Source organism: Nilaparvata lugens, chromosome 2 (genome assembly GCF_014356525.2).
Source record: "Nilaparvata lugens isolate BPH chromosome 2, ASM1435652v1, whole genome shotgun sequence".
NCBI lineage: Eukaryota > Metazoa > Arthropoda > Insecta > Hemiptera > Delphacidae > Nilaparvata > Nilaparvata lugens.
The window spans coordinates 5864781-5878430 of record NC_052505.1 but is presented as its reverse complement, the minus strand read 5'-3'; the positions used below and the strand labels follow the sequence as shown (position 1 = coordinate 5878430).

Genomic DNA, 13650 nt, shown 5'->3' with positions numbered 1-13650 from the left:
CTGGAGTCAGAAAATTGGCTTTCCGAAACGGGGCGTAGTCGTAGTCATTGTCAAAGTCACGTTTGAATTAAATTTCAAAAAACTAGAAAATTTAACACAAAATAAAATAAAGAGAAAATAGTGTAAAGTATCAGCTATTTTGAATTATTTAGAAATGTTTAATTTCGTCAAGGAAAAACGTTTCCAATTATAGAAATGAGAAAATAAAAACTGTTATAAAAACTGCGACTACGCCCCGTTTTGGAAAGCCAATTTTCTGACTCCAGCTGTTTAAAGTCTAGGACTTAGCTAAATCCCGAGCTCGGAAACCGGCCCTAAATGTTGTTAATTCAAACAACATTAATCACTGTATTATTATTTTATTGATTCAATGATACAACATTATTATGTAAAATAATTTGGGGAGGATCAACAGGCACAGCCCAAAACTGTTCCTCCCCCGAATTTTGATTCATTAAAATAGTCCAGAAATAGGTTATGTTTTCTTCACTTTATAAAATTTTGTCTAATTTTCTCACCAAACACTTGAAACAATTAATTTTGAATTTAGAAAGATTAAGATCCGAATTGATAACAAAATTCCTTCACAACTGAATAAGAATTGAAAATTGTATCGCAAACAAATTTACATTAATATCAGAATTTCTTGTTGTTATGAATTATTTCTGGAGATTTCAGGTTAAAAAATGTAAATAATATTAATTTGCTTATTTGTCAATTCAAATATTAGCTTATTTGAAATCTAAGGACTACTGACTTATTTGAAATTGTATGAAACAGGTGCTGGTACGATTATGTAGCCACGCTGCTCCGGCCGAGGAATTAGCTCGGAAAGACGACCTGCGTTTGCTGTTTTCCGCCATAACATCGTGGTGCCCCGCCTACAATATTATTTGGAGAAAATCAGCTGCTGAGGTTCTCATGACCATCTCCAGGCATGGACTCACCTCACCCGTTGTCTCTTATCTGCACAGTAAGTTTGTTCCAATAAAATTTAATAGACCCGGCTGCATTAAAGCCTGTTAAATTTCAACCGTGATTAATTCAATTTAATTTATTTCCACATAAGATTATAACTTGTACAAAATCATTTAGTTACAATACAATAATTATATTAAGGTAAATTACAATACTTTTTTACACTATTGTAACATAGAGTTCACAAGAAGACTAGAACCAAGAACTGAGACATCTTTTCCCTTCAAACATCCTATATTTCTCTCACTCTAATATCTTCTCTCATTTTTCAGATTAATACCTTTACCATAGTGAGGTCCACGTTAAAATGGCAGCATTTGATTTATATTTGTGTCGTTATTTTGTCTATCATTCGACAAAGCTGACAGCTTTATACTTTTCTAACTCCTCAACGTTCCTGGATCGTTTCCTAAGCCGCGTCCACACTATGCCGATCGACAAAGTCGATCGACAATGTCGAACAAGTCTGGACGTGTCGCTAGACATTGTTGAGCGCTGAGCATTGTTTGCGTTCGAGTCGAACGCAACCCGAATCAGGTCGGTCCGGATCAAAGACAGTCGAGTCGAAGGCACCAGTGTGGACGTGTCGATCTTGTCACTGCCGTTTTAAAAAATAGAATAGTGCTATACTGTTGTTCAAGTGCTTACATTTTTATTGAAAATGAATCATTTTCAAAAGATTTTCAAAATCGGAACTTTTCATTCTAAAAAAGCTTTTAAAGCCCGCGTCACATATGTACTCTAGATTTAATTCGTCAACCTCATCCAGCAATAAATCTTCCATAAATTCCTCTGTACTATACTTTTTTCTGCCTCGAACAAGGCTAGGCCGTACCCAAAATCTCCGCGGGCGACGATCTTTTTGGCTTCCCAAGATGGCAATAAGAATTGCAGCAGAAGCCGCTGCTCCAGCATCTTCATCATCACTCATTTTATATAAAAACTCGATTTATATTTAAAATAAAACACTCGATTAAATATAAAACACTCGATTATGTATGAAAATTTATTATGGTTGTCGGTCGACTCGTCCACATGTACTGAGGCGATTTTGTCGAGTTGACACAGTCGAAGGTGTCGAGCGACTCTATCGATCGACCGGGTCGACAGAGTCGATCGACATAGTGTGGACGCGGCTTAACAATATAGAATCCTAACATTATGATCAACAAAATATTGAATCTCAGTCATGAAAATTTATAATTTTATCATTATAAGATTTTATACATTCTTGACGAATAAAATATAATTCATTATTTTGAACAAGAATTAACTATTAATATTACATCAGATATACATAAAGATGAAGATGCAAGGCAGAGAATCGGCAACGCTGTTCTATCTTTCTCCACTGCCAATATAACGTGGAATTTACTGTAGTTAAGGAATTAGGTCTAAGCTTACGTCTCTTTTTACTGCCGATTTATTCCAATATTGATGAAAAAAACGAAAATTATCATTTTTCTAAGTACCTACTGTAATGTAATTTAGAAATATTATCATTTTTCGAAGTAGGCCTACTGTAATGTAATTTGGGAAAATTATCATATTCAAATTATTGTACAAAGTCGAGAACCTTCTTCTTAAACAATGGTTGACCAATGTTTTTAAACACACAATATTTTAAATAAAATAAAAAGGGACACTAGTAATTCTATGTGATAAAACTTTCAATTAGCCCCAATGAAATAAATTATTTTTAAACTGATTTTCCTTTGTTTCCAGGCAAACAGTGTGTGGCACATTGCATTGATAACATGCAGCGTGGACAGGATATCTCTCCACTCGAAATTGTCGAAATGTTCGTCGCTGTCTTTTGTTTCCTCAAAGATTCGAGTGAAGTTTCACAAACTCTACTAGAAGATTTCAAAACTTGTAAAGGATATGAATTTCTATCAGAGTTTCTTTTAAAGTGAGTACCTTCATATTCAAACTTCACTTGTTTTAGGAAATCCTTCACCTTCAATTTAGCTATTGTACATTCATATTGGTATTGTTTTGATCTGATTTTCCATATAATAAGAGAGAGTAGGGTTGTGTTTGTTCGTTTGTTCGCATCGAAACATGTCAACTAGTGAAAAACAGGAATGACTCAGATCTTCAAATTTTGCACATAGTAAGAAAACAAAGATATTGTCAAATTTCACTAAAAATTTATTAAAAACTTTAAAACAGAACCATGGTTTCACGTAGTTAACCAACGCATCATCAGCTGTACTGTGCGTTGGTTAACTACGTGAAACCATGGTTCTGTTTTAAAGTTTTTAATAAATTTTTAGTGAAATTTGACAATATCTTTGTTTTCTTATTATGGAGAGATTTCACAACATCACCATCAATTCTACTAATTTTATTCTGCACATAGGTTCTAAAAATATCAATCTCGTGCATCTCGAATCTCAAGTTTCAATTTTTCTTCTAGATTTTTCAGAATTAATGTTCAAATTGCATTCATGGGACATGAATACATACCATTTATGTTAATATAGAACTATGATCTAGAGAGACTACCTCTTCGAAACAGATGGTTAAAATTGGTAACTAAATTAGTAACCAGTCCAATTTTGTCAGGTTTGCATTAAGTTGAGGAAGATTTCCAAACAAGATTTGAGTTCTGTCACTGTATTATGTTAGTACCAAGTTGAAGAACTTATGTATACTATAATAAAGGAAAGAACTGGCATATACACGTACGGGATAGGAAAATTATGTTTGACGCATCATCACGTCTAAACTACTGGACTGATTAACTTGAAATTTTGCATATAGATTCTTAATAATCTCAAACAATAATAAGGTAGCCTACAGACTTATTCGCCACGAACTAGTTTCACTTTTCATTAGCTGATGCTATTCTTATTATACCTGCATTTGTACAGAAACAGTGACATTCATTATTATTATATTATACTAGCTGGTAACCCGTGCTCTGCAAGGGTCTATTTTAAAATTGACAAACTGAAAACTTGACAGAGTGGTATCTTGAAGAGTTTGAAATAGGCCTAGAACCATCCTATAGTGCGAGATAAATTACTTTTTCCTCCACTTACTGTCTAAAGTACTTACTCTACTCCCTGAAACCCTAATACTAAAGTGTCACTTTTTCGCTCTCGGTAGTAAAAAACAGAAAAACTCCCTAGGGAGTAAAAGTGACTCCATTTAAATAACATGGGAGCATCTCTATTTTGAAACTTACATTGTAATAGGTTAGAAGGTCTAAGCTCAGATGAGAAAGCATAATAGAGGTGTCTGTCATTGAGTCAACTGAATTCAATACCACAACCAGAAATTTGATCAACTCATGAAATATATGTTTGTATGATAATTATTATATTCTTAATATTAGTAGACGATAAAAATTTATACAATTTTTAAAATATTTTATTCTATTCAAAATACTAGCCAACAAATATTTTTGATCTGCAATTCAAATCTGAACCGCGTGATCTGGAGTCAGCCATTTTTGGTAGCTGCTCAGCTGATATAATTGTTACAACTTTTGCCGATAGATAGCGCAATCGGCAGTGCCAAATCAGACGACCGGTTTTTAGGTTTTAGATTTAGGTTATGTTGTTAGGAATCATTGTCACCAATACGTAAGTTATTGGAATGATTTTATTTGCAGTTTCTATAAAAAAATGTAGATGGAGGAAAAATGTTGTGTACATCACGAGCGAAAAATACTTTTTCTCCCTCAGGAAAATTGCTGCCCTCGGCTTCGCCTCGGGCTTCAAACTTTTTCCCACAGGGAGAAAAAGTCGTACTTTTCACTCTAGATATACAAATTTCAAATTTCAGATTGGAACAAGAAAAACCTCCAGAATCGACAGAAGCCATAAGAAACCTGGTTCTGATGATAGCGTCTCTCTCGATGTGTGGTTATACAGAACTGAAGCCGAGTCCGGCCAGTATGGGTTCTCTTTTTCAAATTCTTGGATTCACTCTACCTCAACCTGCTGGGCGTGGTCAGTAGATATACTAACTGTATTACAGTAAATTATATACAGGGTGTTCTGAAAACAGTTACCCATAAGTCGGGGCGTGATTCCTCACATCAAAAGAAGAAAAAAGTTCTAATTAACATAGGTCCGAAATGCTTAGTTACCAAGTTATACAGGGTGAAAGATTTTTCTGAATTCCAGTTCCCCTGCTGAAACGAAGCCCTACGGGTATTTGTTGGCTGTTAATTAAGATGTATAATTTAGCGTACTTTATGTAAAATGAACTGAAAAATTGAATAAAACCGTTTCCAGACCTGTAGCTATGGTAAGTTGTAAGATAAGTGACGAAATACGCGAAACTTGGTCCCGAAAATTTCCAAATTTAAAAAAGCATTTTCGGACCTATGTTAATTAGAACTTTTTTCTTCTTTTGATGTGAGGAATCACGCCCTGACTTATGGGCACCTTTCTCCAGAACATTCTGTATAATAAATGTAAGGTAAAATAGATATACTATAGCTGGACATGGTGAGTGAGAAAGCATATTTAGATATACTACAATAGAATAGATGAAGAGTGTTCAATTTAAAACAGAACCCGTTGCTTGTACAAGGTGCGCCAGAGAAACTTACTTATTTGAAAGGTCAATAAAAACAAAAGTACTTGAGATATTTGGCCATATGAATAAAGTTGAGCATTTTCTTATACTTCTAAAGTATGGAGCTTTGCTTCATTTTCTATGAATAAACGTGAGCAAAACCTTTTGCTCATGCTCATCAAAAAAATATTTTGAGCATTTGCTCAAAAGTAAAAGCTTTTGCTCTAAATTGTATGAATAAACTAGAGCATTTGCTCATCTTTTGAAGCAAATGCTTCAAAAAAGGTGAGTCTAGTCTAGAGCAGCTTATCACCTTCTGCTCATAGTAAAATGGCTCAACTAATTCGTATGAGGAAGAGGAAACTATACCAGATACGATCACAACCAATAGTTGAGAACTATAAAACTCTTTTTAGATTCAACCATGATATATATCACCATTATCCCTACAAAAGAATAAATACAAAAGATAGCTACCTGATATAAAGATAGCCATCACAAAATAGGAAATAGGCATTTAAGAAGATGGGAGTGTAGACGATTATAAGAAGGCTATTGATATTATAAGAATATGCTGAAGATTATTATAGAGATGACATTTTTTCACGCTATTATTTCAAAATTCTAAACTCAACTAGCCTAAAACTCTATTCATAAATAGAAACCAGAGCAGACGACGCAAACACAAGCGGTGCCCCGTACTTGCATATTTAGCGCTTCCGTGAGCTATAAAAACAAACTAAGGCTACAAAAGCGAATCAGCTAATGATAAATCTCTAAAATACGTGAGCATTTGCTCCAGAGTTCAGGAGCATAAGGTAAGAGTAAAAGGTAAAGCTTATTCATATAAAAATGAGCAAATGCTTTTGCTTCTACCTTTTGCTCATGAGCAAAACCTTTTGCTCCATGCTTTTGCTCATGAGCATTTGCTCTGGTTTTATTCATATGGGCCATTGTTTCAATGGCTGCGAAATATTTTCTTTCAATTTGTGAAAGTTGTTTACGGTATGTAACATTTTTGAATTATCTGTTGTAATATCTAAAAATTTTCACTTTTCAGGTGCCAGCGTGAGAAACATTCAGAATCAACAGAAGCCATAAGAAACCTGGTTCTGATGATAGCGTCTCTCTCGATGTGTGGTTATACAGAACTGAAGCCGAGTCCGGCCAGTATGGGTTCTCTTTTTCAAATTCTCGGATTCACTCTACCTCAACCTGCTGGGCGTGGTCAGTAGATATACTAACTGTATTACAGTAAATCATATACAGGGTGTTCTGAAAACAGTTACCCATAAGTCAGGGCGTGATTCCTCACATCAAAAGAAAAAAAAGTTCTAATTAACATAGGTCCGAAATGCTTAGTTACCAAGTTATACAGGGTGAAAGATTTTTATGAATTCCAGTCCCCCTACTGAAACGAAGCCCTACGGGTATTTGTTGGCTGTTAATTAAGATGTATAATTTAGCGTACTTTATGTAAAATGAACTGAGAAATTGAATAAAACCGTTTCCAGACCTGTAGCTATGGTAAGTTGTAAGATAAGTGACGAAATACGCGAAACTTGGTCCCGAAAATTTCCAAATTTAAAAAAGCATTATCGGACCTTTGTTAATTAGAACTTTTTTCTTCTTTTGATGTGAGGAATCACGCCCTGACTTATGGGCACCTTTTTTCAGAACATTCTGTATAATAAATGTAAGGTAAAATAGATATACTATAGCTGGACATGGTGAGTGAGAAAGCATATTTAGATATACTACAATAAAATTGTAATATAGAATTGAAAATGAGGATGCTACGCTGTTACGTGTTTTCCACTCTCTTGTATGGGATGGAATCATGGACCCTCAAAAAGAGCCATATGGATAAGTTGGAAGCCTTTGAGATGTGGTGCTACCGCAGGATGTGGCGGATACCATGGACGGATAGAGTCACGAACATGGAAGTCCTAGGGAAAATGAATAAACAATGTGAAATTGTTTACACCATAAAAAAGAGGAAACTCCTGTATCTTGGACATCTAATGAGAAGCCACAAATATATAACTCTGCAGACTATAGTTCAAGGAAAAATCAGCGGAAAAAGGAGTGTAGGAAGGCGACGTGTTTCCTGGCTTAAAAATTTGAGGGATTGGTTTGACTGCAGCAGCAAAGACTTGTTTCGAGCGGCAGTGAATAAGATCCGGATTGCTGTGCTGATAGCGAACCTCCGATAGGAGACGCACTAGAAGAAGAAGAAGACAATAGAATAGATGAAGAGTGTTCAATTTAAAACAGAACCCGTTGCTTGTACAAGGTGCGCCAGAGAAACTTACCTATTTGAAAGGTCAATAAAAACAAAAGTACTTTAGATATTGTTTCAATGGCTGCGAAATATTTTCTTTCAATTTGTGAAAGCTGTTTACGGTATGTAACACTTTTGAATTATTTGTTGTAATATCTAAAATTTTCTATGTTTTAGGTGCCAGCGTGAGAAACATTCATGCATTTCAAGTTTTACAGAATGTTTTTCTGAAATCGAACTCTTCCAGCTTATGTTGCACAATTTTGGATGCAATATCTAAAGTCTATCATTCTGACAATGCTAATTATTTCATATTGGAAAATCAAAACACTCTATCACAATTTGCCGAAAAGATTCATTTGAAAACGCCAGAGATACAGGTGTGTATACTGTATAGTTCATTATTGTAAAGAATAATCTATAAGTAGCATAATGAAACATGAATATAATAATTTTCAAGCTAAGTTATATTATGATCGATAAGAACTTATTTAACTTTGTTGTATATCCATACTTTTTCACTGTTAAAATTAAACTTGAATTTTAAAAAACACTTTTGAAGTGAAAATACACTTTTGTAGTGACGATCGTTTCGACCTGTTGTTGGTCATCATCAGACTGTGGGAATTTACTCAGATGACAAGGCTATGTGTGGTAAGGGATGAAGGTGGTGGAATAGGTTGTGGTGGGGGTTGGTTTGGTGGATACTTAGTGAGGCGGTAATTTTGAACTGTGGACTATTTTGTCAAAGAGTATGTGGGAAGAGAAATTTACTTGATCATTTAGGAGACTGTTGGGAAACTGTTTTGTGTGGCTGTAAATTTCGTATTGTTCCAATACATTGAGTTTTCTGCTTTTTTGTGAGATATGGAGGATTTCAAGATTGGTGGCGATGTCGGTGTATGTGTGGTCTGTTGATATAATATGCACAAGAGCTCAACACGATCAAATTCAATGCTCAACAAAATGGATACTCATCCACTCTAGTCGACAACCTACTCCACAAAATAAGAACAAAATCATCAACCAAGAATAATATGGAAAATTACCAAAAATTCATCACACTCACATACTACAACAAAAATCACAGAAAGTAGCATTATCTTTTCAGAAACTCAAATACAGAATCGCCTTTAAAACAACAAATCACTGAGAAAACATTTCCAAAATCACCAAACAAACAGAGATTTGAGCAACCAGGCATCTACAAATTGAAATGTAATGATTGTAGTAAACTGTATATCGGACAGACTGGACGTGACTTTCAGACAAGATACAAAGAGCACATCAGAGCCATTAATAAACCACATAGCCACTCAAACTTTGCTGACCATATTATATCAACACATACACCGACATCGCCACCAATCTTGAAATCCTCCATATCTCACAAAAAAGCAGAAAACTCAATGTATTGGAACAATACGGAATTTACAACCACACAAAACATTTTCCCAACAGTCTCCTAAATGATCAAGTAAATTTCTCTTCCCTCACACTCTTTGAGAAAATAGTCCACAGTTCAAAAATACCGCCTCACTAAGTATACACCAACCCAACCCCCACCACAACCTATTCCACCACCTTCATCCCTTACCACACATAGCCTTGTCATCTGAGTAAATTCCCACAGTCTGATGATGACCAACAACAGGTCGAAACGATCGTCACTACAAAAGTAAGAGTGTATTTTCACTTCAAAAGTGTTTTTTTTTTATTCAAGTTTAACTTATTCAAATCTATAATATGATAAATGAAAGAATTGGCTTTTACATACGGGATAGGAAATTCAGACATCATCATGTCTGAACTATTGAAATGATTAACTTGTAATTTTGTGCATATAGACTCTTAATTTACCAAGGATGGTTATACGCCTATTTAAATTCTTCAAGATTTCAGTAGGTCAAGTTTTCAGTTTGTAAAGTTTTCAATTAGACCCTTGCGGTGCACGGGTTACCTGCTAGTAATAAATAAGACTACCAGAATAAAGAATCTACATTTTCAATGATGATTTGGCAAGTCAACTTTTTTATTCTAAACATTCAACTCCTCATTAATACTGCATAGTAACATCTCTCGTTTATGAAAATTTTCTCTCGTCAATAACTTACTGGACTAATATGATAATATGTCCACCTCGATAGCGCTGTATTGTTTTGCTCTCCACATCATAAAACATACAAATAATATTGTTATGATGAGATATTGTATTAAAATTAAATAAAAATACTAAGTAATTGAAAAAACTATAGATTTATTGATACTTAGAAAGACCGGTTTCGGTTGTTACACCATTGTCAATCTCTGATAAACTAAAACAAAATTCAAGAGCAGCAGAATTTATACTAGTAGGCGAGTACTGCTATTGGTCAAGGGCATGAACGCCTGCCATTGGCCCAGCTAGACAGTCTCCTCCCACTTAACGGTGTCACAAAATGGCGTCTTAAGCAACAGACTCGCGATGATAACAAAATTTACTTTCAGTACAAAATAAGATCAAATAATCACAAGTTCACAGTTTAGGAGAATGTTGAGTTTCTGCATGTTAATGACAAAGGCAGATCTTTAAATATTCTAGAGGCTTTAGAAATAACAAGAGTAATTAAGGACAATTACCAATATAGTTTAAATGACCAGATTCATTTCAACCAATACAACACTACGAATTTAGTTTTATCATAACATTGTAAGCATACAATAGTCAATAGTTTTTCTATTTACATATTTGTTTTATTATATTTTACTTGTTTTCTTGGTTCTTATTTTGTACTGAAAGTGAATTCTGTTATCATGGCGAGTCTGTTGCTTAAGCCGTCATTTTGTGACACCGTTAAGTGGGAGGAGACTGTCTAGCTGGGCCAATGGCAGGCGTTCATGCCCTTGACCAATAGCAGTACTCGCCTACTAGTATAAATACTGCTGCTCTTGTATTTTGTTTTAGTTTATCAGAGATTGACAATGGTGTAATAGCCGAAACCGGTCTTTCTAAGTATCAATAAATCTGTGGTTTTTTTTACCATTTCTTAGTATTTTCATTTAATATGAATAGTTACCACAATATCAACTTCTCAACTACACAAGAAGTGAAAAAAATGAGATATTCTGATTCAATTTCAATTTCTCACACTGAAGATGACACCATTGGTGTGGAAACATGTTTGTGATTTTTTTTAAATAAATGATATTTTGACAACAAACCGATGTATCATTAATACAAATTAATTCAAACCGGTGTACAAATAATACATTTCAATCTGAATTATCGAAGCTTCATCCTATGATATATTTGAACTTTTCAATTATGTTTCTCGAAAATTGATAACACGTCTTCACTATTTCCTGTTGAAGCGAGTAGAATGTTGTTATCTGTTAAATTTCTAAAATTTAATGTAAGTTTGCTATAAACAAGATTCGAGGTTTTAATTATTGAAATACGTAATTTGCGGTTCTTCTGTTGCAGATCAAATTTTTTCAGTTGTTAGAATTCATCGTATTTCAACTGAATTTTGTGCCCTGCAAAGAATTGATTTCACTTTCCATTCTCCTGAAAGGACAGAACTCTAGAAGTTGCAGTATAACATGTATGCAAACATTGCTCAGCATATTGAAGTAAGTGGAAATATTTTCATTTGAATAAATGCGTATGGTATACAATAATAATCCTGAAAACATAACATATTCACTCTTTTTCTTAGGGCTTATGATTATAAGAACACAATGAAAAAATTATCTAGAACCTGATAAATTTTCAATTTTTGAAAATTTTATCAGTTAAATGGCGGCCATCAGCAGCAATACACTTATGTAGCGTATTTTTGAGTTTTAAAACGCATTTTGGTACTCTGCGATTGGTAAGGCCTGGATCTCTTCTCTGATTCGCTCCTTTAGTTCTTCCAAGGTGTGTCGGCGATCTTTTTGAAAACTTTGTTTTTTATGTATCCCCATGGAAAAAAATCGAAAATGCTTAAATCGGGTGAGCTTTCTGGCCATAGTTCTTTGAGAATGGCAACATCACCGTCAATGTCACCTCCCAGCGTTATGTGAAAATGTTACAAACGTTTCTGCGCCCCAAATTAGAAGAACTTGCTGAGGAACATGACTTGGAGAAATATGGGTTTAGCAGGATGAAGCTACAGCCCACACAGGGCGCATTTCAATGATTGTGTTGTGAAAAATATTCCCAGGGCGGCTTATCTCACTAAGGGTGGAGTTGAGGTGGCCGGCACGCTCACCCAATTTAAGCTTAAGCCTTTTTTTTCTATGGGGTTACCACAAAAATAGAGTTTTCAAAGATCGCCCACACACCTTGGAAGAACTAAAGGAGCGAACCAGAGAAGAGATCCAGACCTTACCAATCGCAGTGTACCAAAATGCGTTTTAAAACTCAAAAATACGCTACATTAGTGTATTGCTGCTGATGGCCGCCATTCAACTGATAAAATTTTCAAAAATTAACAATAAAAACTATATTTCAATACTATAACTGAATTGAACCCATTAAAGAAATTTTCTCCAATATGAACGGTTCATTACTTATAACCCTTTCAAAATCGTCAATCGGCTCTGCCCCACCCTGTACTTGTTTACTTGTGTACTACTTGTTTCTAGTATTTCAATAAATAAAAGGGTACTCGATCATTTTTTCATTCTGTTTCAATTCTTGAATATATATTCAAGTAATGTACACTTCTGTTGAGAACAAGATTCCTTATTCAATTGAAATACTGAATGGCTTGATATTCCGACACATTTTGTAAAGTCTCTAACCAATTTTTACCAGATACACCTACAATGTTCCCGCACTGTGATGTTTAAATAAATAAACAGGCATATCCCAAAACTATTCCTTCCCCTTATAATAATTATAATTATGAGAGTACTGTGAAAAATAAGCTTACTCTTCATTTTTCAGGCACAATACAATATTCAAGGATGTGTACAGAGAAGTAGGAATACTTGAGGTGTTTGTCACTTGCCTACAAAGATATGCAACACTTTTGAAAGAGAAACAACAAGCCCTGGATGACGGAAGAGGTAATCACCAATTAATAATGAAATCTTTTAATTCACTTCTATAACCATCAAATTTTGTATTAAATGAAAAAGACTAAGAAATTGTCAAAAAACCACAGATTAATTGATACTTAGAAAGACCGGTTTCGGTTATTACACCATTGTCAATCTCTGATAAACTTTATCAGAAGTTTTGACAATTTCTTAGTCTTTTTCATTCCAACTTCTCAACTACACAATTTTTCGGATTATTAGTTTAAGGCTGTGCAAAGGCTAAGAATAAACTTTCTACTGGTAACATTTTTCAAAGTTTTTGGGTTTGTATACTATCAAGCTATCAAAATGAAAAAGTTTTCTCAGGAAAACATTTTTTCCGATCATTACTTTTTGAGATATGAATGCCTAAAGTTAAAAGTTTTGGAATTTCAAATTCGGTAAGAAATAAATCCATTGGATTTAGAGGATATATTCTTCATGGTATTGTTGATTGAATAAAAACAAAAATTAGTAAATTGAATAACTTTCTCAAAAATTTATTTTTCCAGAAAAAATTGTTGCTGTCACTGAATGTAAGAAAAAATATTGAATCTTTTCTATGTGGGGAGGACATTCATCATTATAATACAAGAACTAGTCAGCAAATTGATGTCCTTTATACTGGCTGAGGAGAGTGCAGATGAATTCAAAGCTAATTTATTTGAAAATTTTTTAATAAGTTTCCTACTTCAGTGAGAACCATGTCTGCTTCTTTGTTCAAACATAGATTGACAGAAAATCCTCTATACTCACTTTCGGAATTTTTTATATGGATAGGGATATAATCATAATTATTT

General features: G+C 34.2%; 1 protein-coding gene across 1 annotated transcript in view; it reads left to right on the top strand.

Annotated features, from left to right (window-relative positions):
• Positions 1–13650, top strand: part of LOC111059210 (WD repeat and FYVE domain-containing protein 3) — a 172814-nt gene that overhangs the window by 12843 nt on the left and 146321 nt on the right. The window contains exons 6-11 of the mRNA XM_039419973.1: positions 781–973; positions 2704–2890; positions 4777–4943; positions 7979–8181; positions 11265–11413; positions 12717–12838. Of these exons, the coding sequence (XP_039275907.1) occupies positions 781–973; positions 2704–2890; positions 4777–4943; positions 7979–8181; positions 11265–11413; positions 12717–12838 (1021 nt within the window). The remainder of the gene's footprint in view (positions 1–780; positions 974–2703; positions 2891–4776; positions 4944–7978; positions 8182–11264; positions 11414–12716; positions 12839–13650) is intronic.